Here is a 14,831-nt window from a genome sequence, read left to right on the forward strand (position 1 = left end):
TCCCGCGGCGGCGCGCCGGGGCGAGGGGCCTGCTAGGGACGGGCGAGGGGGAATCTCCGCGGCCGCCCTTCCCCGCCTCCCGCCCCCCTTTTCCCGCCGCCTCCCCCGCCCGCCTGGAAGCATGAATTGGCAGCGGAGGTGCTGCTCCTCGCCGCCGCCTCCCCGCCGGTGAGAGCGAGGAGGGAGGGAAGATGGGGCCCGTCCTGCGCAGCCTACTCGCCTGCAGTTTTTGTTCCTTAATGAGAGGTGAGCGGGGCGGGCGGCGGCGGGAGGGGCAGGGAGAAAGTTGCCGGGTTGGTGGCGAGGGGCCATGTTTGGGCGTGCGGGAGGGGAGCGGCGAGGCCTGGCTGCTGGCGGGGCGCGGGGCCCGGCGCGGGGATAGCGCTCTCTCCCTCCCTCCTGGCCGCCGCCTTCTCCCCGCTTTGGGAGCAACTTATACCCAGCCGAGCCGGGAGCTGCCCGCCCTACAAGCGGCCGCCGGGCACCTCCCGAGCCGCCCTATTGTTGTTTTCAAGTTTGTTTTGGTTGGGTTTTTTTTGTTTGTTTCTTTTTGAAGAAAAGAGCCCCCCAAAGTAGCGTACGTCCCCCATCTCTCCGCACCCCCCAGCAGTCTGTGGGCTCCAGCGGCTCTGGGGCATAGCTCGGCCACGCCTGTGTCAGGCTGGTACCGCTGTTCCCATTACCAGGCTTCTCTCGTTTTCCCCCCGAGTATCGATCCTGCCGGGTGCGGGAGTAGCGCAGAGCCTCGCCTGTTCGACGTGGGGAGGCTGGAAAGTGCCCGGGAATTGGTGCTTCGCCGACACTCTCCTCGCAGCGAAGTGAGCGAGAGGAGGAATGAATGCTCCTCTCAGCTGGGCTGGCTCTGCGCTGGGACTTCAGAGAAGTTTGTGTTTCACGGATGAACCACCACGGATCTTCATACAGCTTTAAATCAGCAGTCGAGTGCCTTACTAGGGGATGTCATTTAAAGTAGCCGAGAATTTTGATTCCGCTTCCCAGCTCCAACAAAATTTCTCGTCTTGCAGGGCACAATCTGAAAGAAAACAGGATTATTATATTTTTTGTTTTAATGCTGTAAATCTAACTACTGTAGCTATTTCTCTGGGTTCAGTATTTCTGGGAAGAAATGGTCTGTGGTGTTTGCATGCATCATTTTGCTGTTTATTTTTTTCATACTAGATGGGGAAGAAGTTGATTGCTAACAATTTATCAACGACACTTTCATTTAGAAAATTCATTCGTGCTAGAGTGTTTCGATTAAGATTAGACTAACTCAGGCTAGGTGGTGTAGGTTGAAGTAACTGCTCTGTCTCCAGTTGCTCAGTACTCTGAAAAACAAAGATTTTCGTCTCTTCCATGGCCTTTTTTTCCACCCTGTGCATCTGTTTGCCATATTGTATCCTGTTTGCAGAGATACAAATGCACTTATTTAAATGGTACGTGTAACATTTCGTACTTCTGTTGTAGCAGTTAAACCCCAATTTTCGAAAGTTAAGTTGAGTCTGGAGTATAGGGAGAAACGGTTTCCTGATTAGTTTAATAAGTAACAATCATGCCTGTTCTTAACATACCGTGTTTGTCTTTAATGGTCAACTTAGTTCAAATGACAGCACAGAAATAGCTGTTGTATGTGATGTCACATAATATTGTTCCTTTAATTTCTTCAAATCTTAACACAGTGACGTGTGCCTTTGCAAATTTATGTATACTTGATGCTTAATAGGACACTTTGAAGAAGCATTCAGTTTATAAATTATATGACTGTCATTTATTTTCTTGTCTCTCATCTCTATTGCCAAGGACATTTGTATCCAAACGGCATTTTTGTTTCTTCTGTGTTCATGGTTCCCCGCTGTCTGATCACCTACCTGAAGTCATAATCTTCTGTTTGTGACACGATAGTAATTTTCCTACTGGCTAATTGTTACTTTAGATAGAGATAAACAGCAGGAACAGCTGAACCGTGAAGAAACAAAAATCAAATTTTAATGCATACATCCTCCCTAATAAACAGCATCTATGCAAGTAGAATTGGTTCAAATGAGATGTGTTGAGTTCAGAAGAGGTGTCAGCAGTTCCTTAATGAGGCAGAGGCAATGCCAGCATGAGTATGAATAAGCCTGTACATGAAAGTAGAGGTGAAGTTATGAAGTTCACTGTTTGGTTTGTGAATTCAGTGCTGTGGAGGATGCCAAGCCAACAGCGCTGGAGACAGAAACTCAGAAAATGTAATAGTGTGTGTTTGTGGATTACAGCATCTTCTCTGCTTCCAGAACTAGCCTCCCTGTTCTTGTAAAAAAAGCAAATGGATGGAGGTTTACACAACTGAACTGTGGTCAGTGCTCTGAGGGAACTATGGTAGATTTGTTTAGCTATCTGGTAAGGAGTAAAATTGGTACCCTGGAAATATATAAGGACTTGAAGAAGTATGAGACTATTACTGGCTAGAAACTCATGCACAGGGCAAGGCACCTCTCTGTCAAATCATCCGAGGACTGTGATAAACCAGATCCTGCTGATGTTTTCAGGGCTAAGATTCTAAGAGACATGTCCTGACAGCTTGCTGTGGAGGTTCTGTGGTTTGGGGTTGGTTTTTTGTTTTTTTTTTTTTTTCAGTGTTATGGCTGATGGAAGAAAGAGGTCACTGGTCTCTGTTCCCCCCTCTTGGCCCCTGGTTTGATTTGGGGGATTGGGCTTCCACCTCCCTGACCATCAACGGTGCTTGAAGCTGCTCCCTGAGGTACGTTGAGGAGCTGTGGAGCTGTTTCGTGGCAGCTTGGAGGTGTTCTTCAGGACAGCTGTGAAACCAATCAGCTCGGTAACTGTTAGATAATTGACAGCTGCAAAGAGGCAAAAGCAGAGGTATCGCATCTGTCAGGGTGCTACAAGTAATTGCGAAACTGAGGGTTTGACTTTTTAAATAGTCATAGAGAATTATTCCTCCACCAGTATTCATGGCTTGCCTGAAATAGCTCTCCAGTCAGCATGCAATTGCGGTTTTGTTTTGGTTTTAAACCCTGATCATGCAGACAGTGCATAAAACTCTTGTTTGAATAGGAATCTTATAAATGATGTTTGTGCAGATCTACTGAATATTGCAGACCTCTGTGCTTAAGGTCAGTTAGTGAAGAAATGAAAATGCCTCTTTGCTAATGGGCATTTTAAAACTACACTTCCCTCTTAGCATTCCGAAGAGGGTTTGTATTAATCCATTATTATCGTTTTAATATTGTTATTATTTTAATTGGTTTTAATCTGTTGTTTCTTGGTTTTCATAAACAGATTGTTGCTTTTTTGCATTTTTTTTTAGGTAGATTCATTTACATGTTTTTAGAAGAGCTTAATGTTCAGGACTTGCTAAGCTGTAACTGGTGTTGCGTGCACGTATTTTTCTACCAGAAGTCAGAGAAGGGAACAAGGAGTAGGTTTTTACTTCTGAAGCACTCAGGTTAGAGATGAAGTGTGGTGTTTCCAATGTGGTTTGTGCCTTCAGGTGAAGGGTCTCTTCACCTTGGACTGTACAATACTGAAGTGGTCTATTTTTTCACCCCAGCTTGAATTAGCTATTTTCTAGTCATGTTTCTTCATTATATGATGCCTCAGAAATCAGTGTGCCTTTGTCTGCCGTGATTTCCAATGCATTTTCCTCTTTTATCTCTTCATAAAACAGTCTGAGATTTATGTGATCTAATGTGTTACAAAATCCACCATTACTTTAATAGTTCTTGCAATTGCATGTGATATTATCTGATACTTATCAGATTGCTGTAGCTTGTATTTAAAACTGAAAAATTAGGACTTAGACAGTTTGATGGCATTTTTTGCTATGTCTTGGAGGTAAGGTGAAGTAGCATTTTTTGGCAAGGTGCACTGAAGATATAGGGAAGTTCTGGGTATAGGGTGAAACTCTGTATCTGGTCAGAGGTGTATGCAGGTGAAGGATCCCTCAGTATGAGTTATATGAAGATAATCAGGTGGAAAGCTTTGTTCTTGCTTGACAGCAGTAATGGTTAGGGTGGCATGAACTGTATTTGTATTTCCTTTCCCTAGTGACTTGATACAATCAGCATTTCCTGAGTTCTAGGTAAGGAATTTGGCTAGAAGCTGCAGAACATGTAGAAAGGGTTTTTGGTTTTTTTTGCTTTTTTTTGTTTTCAGGAAGAGAGGTGAGGATAGGGCATACAAGACCCTTTTAAACTCTGTGTTTGGAGGCTGGAGAAATCTGATTCCTTTGGACATGTGTAATCCACTTTTATAATGATGTCGCATCTCATAAATACCAGCATTAAAAATATTTGCTGCAGTGCACATGATATGGAATTTACTTTAGTTCAAATTGAGTAGAGCAAAGATATTTTTTCTTCCTTCTGAGAGGGTGGGCTAGGAGAAGAAAACAGGGAGAAACAGGTCTCAGTTTCTGATCTATCACCATTCATCTCTGGCAGCCAGCACGCAGACTTAAATGCTATATTCTTTGTCCCCAGCATATTTAACCTCATTAATTTCCCATGAAATGTTAAATACTTGGGTTGCTTTGCCGGTGGTTTCTTCAAAAGAGTCCTGTTCCTTGTACTCTAGGGAGGGGTATGTGTTATTGTTGAGTGGCACCAGAAATGTAGTTGTAATTAAAGCTTTTTTGCATGCTCCTGCTTCTGGCTGAGCTGGTGGCTCAGCCGTGTCTGGGGCTGTGCTCAGCTCCTCTTCCAGTTCTCCTGCTGGGGAGCCCTCACATTTCAACCCAGTCACTTGAGAGATTCGGGTGGTAAACTGCCACCCACTTCTTTGGTGGCATGGTGGCACGTGGGAGTCATTTGTACTTTGAGAGTGGTTGTTGTCAATGAGGCAGTGTTATGTTGACATGGATTTTCCCCCAGATGGACTTTTACCAGTAAGTGATTTGAGTTGCTTAGAAAGATATGGGGGGGATGCAACTGCCTTGAAGACTTCAGGGATGGTCTGTTCACATTTATAGTTGGCATTACTAACTTAAAAGTGAGCCCTTGAACCTAATTGCTGTGGCTCACCAAAGATTGGTGTGTGCACTTGAGGTGCACAGTGAGTGAGTTATTGCACTTCTGTAATTCTTTGTAATGATGATTCTCCTAAAGTGTAATTGCTGTTCAATGAAAGAAATACATTCTCTCCTTATAACCTTTAGTTTTTCAACTTACACATCACGTGTGGTTTCAGAGTATATGCTACTTGCAGAGTTACAGAATACACAGTGTTCTAAATGAAGATGCTGTGTCATTCTTCTGTGTTAACTGTCCCAGGCTTAGAAGGGGAAAGTTTTAGGTCTTTAATAGATTGTACAAAAATGCTGGGCATTGACACCCTAAATATTGAATAATCTTTTCCAATTTATATATTTGGCAGGCAAGCTGAGGTAGAGAGGCTTCATTAAACTCTCTAGATATTCTTGTGGTTTATAAATATTTATGTCAGGAGATTCACAATACGAACAGGCTTGCTATTTGCTCCTCATGGACAAACCTAGTCAGAACACAGTGCTTGTATTTTCAAGTAGAAATGAGTTTGTTGGTTTTTTTGTCCTGTGAAAGGATTATGAATATAGGATGATTTTATTTTTCTCCTTATGATTATCTTGCTACAGACGTTTCAATTTCAATGTAATTGGCACTGTTCCCTACCAGTTTTGAAATGGTAACATACCAGTCTATGAATAGAATGAGAATACTGTTAGTACCTTTTTTTTGTAATACCTTATTCTTAATATACTTTTAAGAAATTAACCAGTCAAAGTCTAGGTTAAAAGAAGCAATGGTTTAGTTAGTAATACTTTGTTTCCTTTGCAAAATGCTGTAAACTATTTGGAGAAAGAAGCATATCAGTTTAAAAGATTGAATGCTTTTCGAGCTTCATTATTTATACGGGTAGAACAATAAGGAAATGTTTTTAGTATAAACAGACATGGGAAAATGGCAACATTCATGCAGATTTTTTAGTATCTTGTTACAGGATCACATTACCTAAATAGAATTACTCCCTTGTGATATAATCAGTGTGGCAAAAATGTGATTATAGTTTTAATTCTGTTTATGAGGGCCATGTGTGGGCTCTTGATGTCAGATTTGAAAAGTAATCATATTTGAGACAAAATTTTAATCAACAAGCTATATAATTTTGCTTAATCAAAAGTTGTTTTCCTTCTCTATGATACCGAACTGTGATGTTCTCCTTTATATTCTTCTCCTTACTACTCCCCTCCCCTCCCTTCCTAGTATATTCCCAGAGGAAGAATGTAGTTTGTGTGTACTTTGCTGTGTTTTTTAAACTGTTTATGCCTCCACAACTCCTCAATAGTAAGGATTTTCCTCTGTCCATTGTCAGAGAATTCAGGCTTCTAGAAAGTGGCTGATGTTTTTGCTGGAATTCTGAAGATTAAGGGTATGTGGAAGGTAACAGAAATATAAGGTGTCATAGAATTTCAAACTTTGTTCCTTTAGTTGTTCTGTCAAAGCAGGGAATAAAACTGTTGCTTATAGTCAAAGTGTTAGTGTTAATTAAAATATTAACACTTTGGAAATCCAAGAATGGTCTTGTCTCCACATGGATTAATAGAGAAGGAGTATTAAGAATAATAAAAGAGTAGGAATTTGTAAACATTGTAGTGACTCTTATTATGTCCATTCAGAAAATGCAATGATGGTCTAATAACTCAGAAACTTAACTGAGGCTCAACAGTTACCCTTTAGCATGTAGGTAATAGTAAAATTAGTAAGTAAGATAATTCAAAGTTGAATGGGTTTGTGTTTATGGGTTTTTGGTTTTCTTTTGGATTACCAGAAATTAGCCCTATTCAAAAAGGAAAAGACAAGATTAAATTATTGAGGTATGTGCACATCTTTCCTTACCCATTAAAACCAGTCCCTAGCTGTTCATTTGAACTGGAGTTGTTACTTATTGTATTAATCTATGGTAAACTTAGTAGTTTTAAGAATTTGAATGTTCGAAGTGTAATTTTGGTTTGAGAACATTTTTCTTTTGGGAAAGGGGAAGTTTCTTTCTTTTGGGAAGTTCTTTTAAACTTGCACTCTGATTTTCCTTTAATTTTCTTACAGTACTATCTTCTAGTTCAGTGCAAGTTCTTCATATTTTTGCAAAATTGTTGATTCTACCTTGTCTTGAAGAACAGGAGAAGCACAAATCTGTGAACTTGTATGGGCATTGTAGTAGATGTGGCTTTTTCTGTTCTGGATTCTTGTTATGGTGGATGAACGGACAGAGATGCTGTTTGCCAAGCATTAGCTGCAAAGTCTGCCACAAAGAAACAATTGCATTTGATCACTGCAGCTGATAGAGCTGATAAAACCACAGGGTTGGTTGTTGAAGAACTGTAGATGAATGTGATAAGTCTTCCAGGCCGTGCTGCTGCTCCTCCCTCCCCATACCTCAAATCGGTCCCGCTATTATGTCCCACATGAAGGTGGTCATTTACTTTTGTGATGTACTCACCAGTCCTGGCAACTTTTTCCATTCTATGGGTCATTCTGTCCTCCAGTTGGGTTTTTTTGTGCTACATTCTGTGTTCAAGCTTGACCGCAATTTCCTGATAGTGCTTCAAAAATCTAAACAAACACAAAAACCCAACCACAAAACAGAAAAAAATGAGTTATTTTGTTTGATTTGGTTATTTGGTTTGACCTGGCGAGATGAACTGACAGACTTCAAGAAATGTTTTTTAAGCCTCTTTTAGACTGGCATGCCATTTTGGATAAATTGTTGAAAAAGTCATCTAAGAGTAGCTCAGTGCCTATGAGTATGAGCTTGTCAGTGTGGAGAAAGGCCCTATTTGTTTGAAGGTAAACCAGTGTGCTGCTGTTCAGGGTGTGGGTATTTTGGCCCACGTGGAACTATTATCGGGAGGTGAGACCCCTTGGTTGGGACTGTTCCCACATGCTACCAATATAACTGGGGTCCTCCAGCTGTGGAGGTGAGTGAGCTGGTAGCAGCAAATGTGAGTAAACACTCCCAGGCCATTTTTGACTGGATGTGCACCCCCAAACGTGTGTTGTTCAGGCTGGAACTGCTGAAACTGCAATTGTTCCAGAATAGCAACAAACTTTGGAGCATTCCCATCTGAGCTTGCCAGGATGTACAAGGTACATCTTGCAGCCTTTAGCCTTTCTAGGCTTTGGGAAATGGGCTACCACAGTCACAGCTTCAGTGTTGTGTCTCAGTGCTCTAATTCACCGGAGGGACACTGCACAGTCACTTCCAACAGCTTCCTGAGGAATATGATAGAGGCTTTTGGCTTGTTTCTTTACTGTTAAAAGCGCTGTAGGAAATGATGATGCCAGAAGGTGGTGTTTTGTTTCAGTGTGATCTGGTCATCTTATCTGTCATCATAGTGCTTGCAAGTTTAGTTTGCAAAATATCATCTCTATTCAAATGTAGGACTCTAATTGGTACGATATAGCTAAACAGTTTTTCTTTTTCTGCATGAGCAAAGATGCTTGCTAACTTTTTCATTAAACAGATTGTGTCGATTTAAACATCGACCAGTAGAACTAGGGAAGTATTGCCAATGTGTGTGGAACTGGTATGACTTCATCTGCAGGGTGTTATTCTGACAACTGTTTGAGAAACTGGAAGAGTGTTGAAGGAAGATTAGGAGGAGACTTGAGGAAATGGGAAGTATAAATGTTGAAGTTCTGCAGACATTAATGTGTATCATGGTATTACTTGATTATATATCCCTAAGGAGCTTTCCTGCTTTCCAGAGTCTGCTGCTGGCCCTGGAAAGTGCCAGATCACCTTTATTTTGTTGCTACTTTGTAAACAGGAGGGTAATGGAAGAAGGTGGTAGTTTTATATGGCAATGCAGCTGCAGGGAGCATAGCTCTCTGCTCATCCTGTTGTCAGCAAGATAGATTCAGCATATAAAGTTAGGAAAATGTCAGCCTCTAAAGTGCTGTTTTATCCTCACAAGAGTGCAGTGGGGATAGAGGAGAAGTCAGTGTTACAGAAAGGTGGACGAAAGTGATGTGAGTGTGCTACCTGACACTGAGAAGACACGTGCTGTGGTAATCCTGCTGTAAGGCTCTGTTGCCAGCAGGATGATTTGGCAGGTGATGCCTTCCATTCAGAAAGTTATTTGCTTGTGATAGGCCAGAACTTCATGGTGTGCTTCAGTCATGTGTACTTTTGCTGTAATCTGACAGGACTGTTGGCTTTTTATGCCTGGACCTGGTATTTCTATCCTTCCTTGTAGTCCATTTTATTTTTTTTCTTCTCTTGCCCCATCCTTCTATCTCTTTTCCTGTATTCAGCAGGCTAAAGGATGACTTACTGCTTTTGTGCCAACTAGTCCTGCAGTATGTCTTGGTCTCTATAGCTATGATCTTGCCAAAGACCTGCAAAACTAACAGCAAAACTTGGTGCAGAATCCAGATACTGTTGTTGCTGCTGCTTGGTGTCTTTGCTTTTGCACTTGATATGGTTACTCATCTCATTCACTGGCAAGTGTGACTGTTCTTATGACCTTTTGAGTTACCATCTGAATAGCTCTTGGGTGTCTTTAGCATGGAGAATATACTTAAGTTTAGCTGAAAAGAGGAGAAAAGGTCCTTTCTGACAAATTTGGGCTTCCTCAGGCTTGTTTACTAAATGCCTGGTTAGTTTCTGTGTCCTGCAAGTATATTTGTGAGAACAAGGAGGTTCAGAGAGAACAGTGCTCTCTTTTGTAGTGAAAGTGGAATGGGGGCCACTGGTAAATCAATTCATTAGTTTTATTAGAAAAAAAGTATGGAATTGTGTATTGTGTGGAATAAATTGGGGAAGTGCTGTGATGGAGAACTTGGTGCAAAATCCTGGCCTGTTGCTTGCTGTACTGAAAACTTGTACGTGCTTCCTGGTGATTTTGTTGTTTGGTTGAAAATACAAACCATCTCTGTGTAAGTTTCTTGAGGCTGGCTCCCTACTTTTGGGGAAAGTTTATTTTAATTTTCAAATTACCTCTCTTCGTATTTGATATGACTCTCCCAGGCTTTATTGCCAGCGCTATCTCAACCTGGTAATTCTTGCTTCTCTAAACTGAGCAGCAAAGCTCAAACACTCATGGGTAACAAATACACAGAATTCCTTACAAGCATGAGCAATGATGAAGAAATTTGAAACCCGGAGAATGAGGGAAGAGTCCTCACAACTGACAGTTCCAGAATCCGTGTGTCAGTCCAGAGATTTTTCATTATGTTCTTGCCTTGGTTCTCTGTGGGACATCTTGGGGATGGTTATCATATTACAATACAGGGAATTTTGTATTTTGAATGGTTTTAAGGAGTTGCAATTAATGTTCTTTGCTGGTTGTATATGCCTATTTCTCTGCTTTTCCTTCTCTTGTGGGCTGAATGTGGGTGTACAGTACTCTGTCAAGGCATCTGGAATCCTTCTTCCTTCCTGTGCCTCATCCAGGTCAGCATGTATTTGCTTGGTACATTTCATCACTGTGCCTCCCCTTTTCTCCATGTTTGCCATCCTCATGACAGTGTGCTTGGCAGTACTAATTCACCTTCAGATGCTCAGAGTTCTTCAGCAAGATCTAAAAAGGAAGGGGCAGAGCAGGAGTCTGAACAAGATTTCTCCCGGCACATTTCTCTCTGCCAACTGGAGCTGGAAAATTTTTGGATATGGGCACACTGCAAGAGTGACAGAATAGGATAGTCCAAAGAGCTGAGTACCCTCTTCCCAGCTCAATGACATCTTCCGGTATGACAATCCATGTGTTTCTTGCCAGTGGACTACTGCATGGATATTTCATTCCTCAATGTCAGTGATCGCTTGGTGATTTCCACAATGTGACCTGGGCCACGCTGGGATTCTGTGACAGCTTGCCACAACTTATGGTGGCCACCTCTAGTCTGATGAGTCCTGCTCCTTAACTGGAGGTTCACAAACAATTGGTTCAACTAATTAATCAAAGCTGATGCAGTCTTTCCTTTCCCTGGTGTGCTATTGCTTATATGTATTTGATTTTTGTTCTGAACTGGTTCTGGACAATGGCTGGCTAAAAACTGCTTTTTGGCAGGTGGTGGGGAGAGTTCAGCTCAGTAGTCTTCTGCTGGTTTAAGTCCCTGCATGGGAGCTAATGGTATGGGAAAAGCGCTAGTGCCAACATGGGAGGTCAGGAACCAACAGCTAAAAGTGAAGCCAGGGAGAAAGGATATGGCTGCAGTCACATCTTGAGCAGATCTAGCAGGCTGCCAGTGAAAGGGGGGAGAGCTGCTCCCCCTTCCAACTCCCTGCTGGTCGCCTTATGTTAGTTTTGGATTTTGCTGGACCACTTCTTGAGTTGATTCCACTTGCTAACCCAGTCAAACCTTTCACTGCATAATAGTTTGAATCAGCTTGGGGAGGGGCCCTTAACTAAGTGAGGGGGTAGAGCAACATTGCTGGGGATTGGGAATGAGAAAAAAGAGTGTGGGGAAAATGAACATGTGGTAATTGCTTTAACCAGGCTAAACTCCATGTCAGTAAAATAGAGGTACCCAGAGCTGTCCTGGATTGTGGAAGGTGGAAAGGAGGAAGTGGGAATTTGTGGAAAAGGCTACTGGACTAGTTAAAGAAAAGCATGACAAATTCTAACAGCTTAAAGTTGCTACGTTAACACCAAAAAGATTAAAAAACATTTTTAGCTGGTGATTGTTTTATGTTGGTTCATCACATTGCACCCTGTGGGCAGCAGTATCTTTATGCCTGTAGCAGATGCTCACAAGTTAGATGTACAAAGCAAGACTGAAGTAAACAAGAGTCAGGCAAACCAGACTTAAGTATCTTGGGGATTAGCAACTTTCAGTATGCAAGGGGAGTGACAGGAATTGCAACCAAGAGAAATACATGGTACAAGAACTGGAGTTTGGTGGTGAGAAGGCAGCAATGAGAATTCTAGTTGTAAAGGTAAGGCAAAAAAGACAATGTCTGAACTTTAATATTGAATGTGGTAAACTTAGGAAAGGTCTTACGTGAATATTTGAGTTAAGAAGCAGTTATAGGCTCAGTGATCACTACTGGCAGGAGTTTCTTACGATTTAAATTATTTTTGTTGCAGTTGAAATGTGTTAAACTTGAGGTTTTGTAACTTTTATGTTCTTTAAGGGAACATTTGTTCCTGCTAGTGGATACAAAACCACTCTTATTTTATAAATAAGCATAGCTTTTACTTTGTATTGGGTACTTTAATTAAATGAATAAACTGCATGTAGACCTTTCAGGTGATAGAGGACATGGTAATATTCGCTACTGTTTCAGTTTTTTATTTCCAAGGTGGATGCTTTTTCTTTTAAAAATGTGGTGTTCTTTTCAGTGTATTGTAGCTTGTTGCAGTTACAATATATGCTTTTATGATGTCTACAGAAGGAGAAATAAAAACATGTAAAGACTTCAACTTCTTAAAAAACCCCCACTCTGAGTTATATCTTTTTACCCCATTATAACTTAAACTGCAAAGTAGTTGCTTAGCTTTGAAAGGAGTTTCTCTTGGACTTCTTCCCTTAGGTTATTACTATAGTTCATAACTTCATTATTCAAGAAAGTCATCTTTGCAGTGTCCTGTGCTTCTTTCAAAGTTGGGACAGGAAAACTTCTGGCACAATTTTCCTTTTGGTGTTGCTGTCTGAGCGAAGTAAATGCAAAGATGATACCAGGTACCAATGCTGCTGCCAACTTCAGTAACTGGGTTTTATAGGACATGGAAGCCTTTGTGTTTTCTGGGAAGGGTTGGAGGCAGTGGGGGAACAAACCCATTTTTTATAATTTTGGTGATGCAGATTTCATTCCTGAATGTCACAAGACATTGGAAAGCTTTACATCCTCATCTGCCAGCCCTACGGAATGCTTTACGAGTCGTGGCTTTGAATCAATTTGCATGAAGCTGCATATCCTTGGTGTAGCTGCGTTTCTTCTGAGTCGTCATTTACGTAACTTGTACCATTGATGAAAAGGAAGTTTTCCCCAGTCCTTCCTCAGGCAGCTCTGAGCTCCAGCCAGGAGTGAATTACCTATGCAGCGTGGTTGCGATAGGCTCAGCAGTGCCTTCAGGCCTTGGTGATTACACTTGACATGCCTGGTGTTCCCGTTCAGTGCATGCTGTGTGTGGGGGTACTCCATGTTGCTCATAATAATGGAGGTTGTACTCATTTGTGTGTGGATTTACTTTTTTTTCAAATGCTGGGCATGCTGTCCTGTTAAAGAAAGCTCTGCCAGTTGGCTGCACACTTTCCTATGGTGCACTAGATGACACTGAGCTGGCTATTAACTAGATTTTTTAGGTTGCAATTGTATGCAGGCTTTAAAAAGTAGATGGTTTTATTACACTACTGGTTTTTTACATCTTGCAGTCTATTGAATACTTTTCAAAAAAGCATAAGCAACCCCGCACTTCAAGAAAATCTATTGTAATTAATTTTAAATCTTAGGGGGTGGGAAATTATGCAAGGAAGGGGAGGAGATAGCAAAGTAAGGTAAAAATAAACCTTCTTAATATAAAGAGTCTGCTTCTCATTTAAAAAAGTCTACTGCTTCTCCATGGAAAGATAATCTTTAAATTGAATGGGGTTTTGCACAAGTAAAAATTGCTTTCTGGAGAGGGGAAAATACAAATACAAATTTGGTATTATTAAAACAAAGTTTCACCCCTCCCTCCTTCTGTCTAAAGATCATCATAAATCAGTTTATATTCAGTGTTTCTAAATTTAGGATGACAGTAAGCAATTAATTTTTTAAAAGCCCCACCAAAACCAACAAAATCCTCACTCCCCACCACCCCTAAACTTGTATAGCAGAACTCTTGTAATTGGAGGTAGATGAAGGAACTTTTCAGTTCTTTCAGCTTCCCCCAATTCATATGTGACAGTGTCTTTGGGAAATTGTTTTGTGGTACAAAAGGGAGTAGTCTGATTTTTGAAACTAACTTTTGAATTTATCCCTGTGTTAATATTTCTAATTTCAGTGCAAGTTTCTCATATAAGGAACTGTATCTCTTCTGGCAGTGTGACCTTGACATTATTGAACCATGCACATCTTTGGCTCTATAAATGAAAACCTTTTGTTTAGGACATACGTCCTTCTGCAAGTTCAAAGTGCCCATCTATGCTGATGAATAAATCCTCAAGTTCCTAGTGAAATTTGTGTGGTGACAGGCAGAAGAGCATTTAGTATGACACTCATAGTATGTCTCTCAATTCCTTTGTACAGCTCTGTTGCTACAGTTTCTGAGTAAAGACAGGGAAAGGTTGAAATGTTTTCTGATAGTCAATTCAAAAAGGATGTGACTGCCTTATACAAATGTAGTATTTTTTGTAACCTTTTGTTGAAGAAGGAATGGGGCTGGAATTTGCATCATACTGTATATAGCTTGTGATTAAGGACAATTAAACAGGCATATTACATTTAAGAAACTATCTATTTTCATGGTTGCTGCTTAGGTGTTGTTATGAAAAATATACTGTGAAAAGTGACAGACTAAGCAAATAAAGCCTGTAAAATAAAGGCTTTGTGTTAGAGACCTAAACAGGAGTGGTAGAGCTGAGTTTGAAAGAACTCGGTGTTGTCTATCCATACCTGTAGAGTTATTTTTCTCCCTACCTCCTCATACCACTTTCGACACTAAACCAACATTTGTCTCATGCTGTGCAATGAATTTTGGATTTTTTGTATTATATGTAAAAATGTCTGAGGTATATAATTTTGGGGAATATCAACATGCAGGTCACTTTGAAAGCTTGACATGAATTATGCTGTTATTGAAGTGGTGTGTACGTTGCTAAATTCTATAAAGAAAAATAATCATTGCTTGGATGGGCCAGCACTGAGCG

At 41.0% G+C, this 14,831-nt stretch overlaps 1 protein-coding gene across 2 annotated transcripts in view; it reads left to right on the forward strand.

Annotated features, from left to right (window-relative positions):
- The first annotated feature begins 65 nt into the window (after window positions 1–65).
- The window catches only part of LRP6 (LDL receptor related protein 6), a 120,634-nt gene continuing 105,868 nt past the window's right edge, over window positions 66–14,831 (forward strand). For both annotated transcript variants that reach the window (XM_051770758.1, XM_051770759.1), the window contains exon 1: window positions 66–246. In XM_051770758.1, coding sequence (XP_051626718.1) covers window positions 192–246 — 55 coding nt within the window. In that variant the 5' untranslated portion in view covers window positions 66–191. The remainder of the gene's footprint in view (window positions 247–14,831) is intronic.

This window comes from Manacus candei, unplaced genomic scaffold, assembly GCF_025592945.1.
Source record: "Manacus candei isolate 608988 ecotype Guabito, Panama unplaced genomic scaffold, ASM2559294v1 h1tg000124l, whole genome shotgun sequence".
In the NCBI taxonomy this organism is placed as follows: Eukaryota; Metazoa; Chordata; class Aves; order Passeriformes; family Pipridae; genus Manacus; species Manacus candei.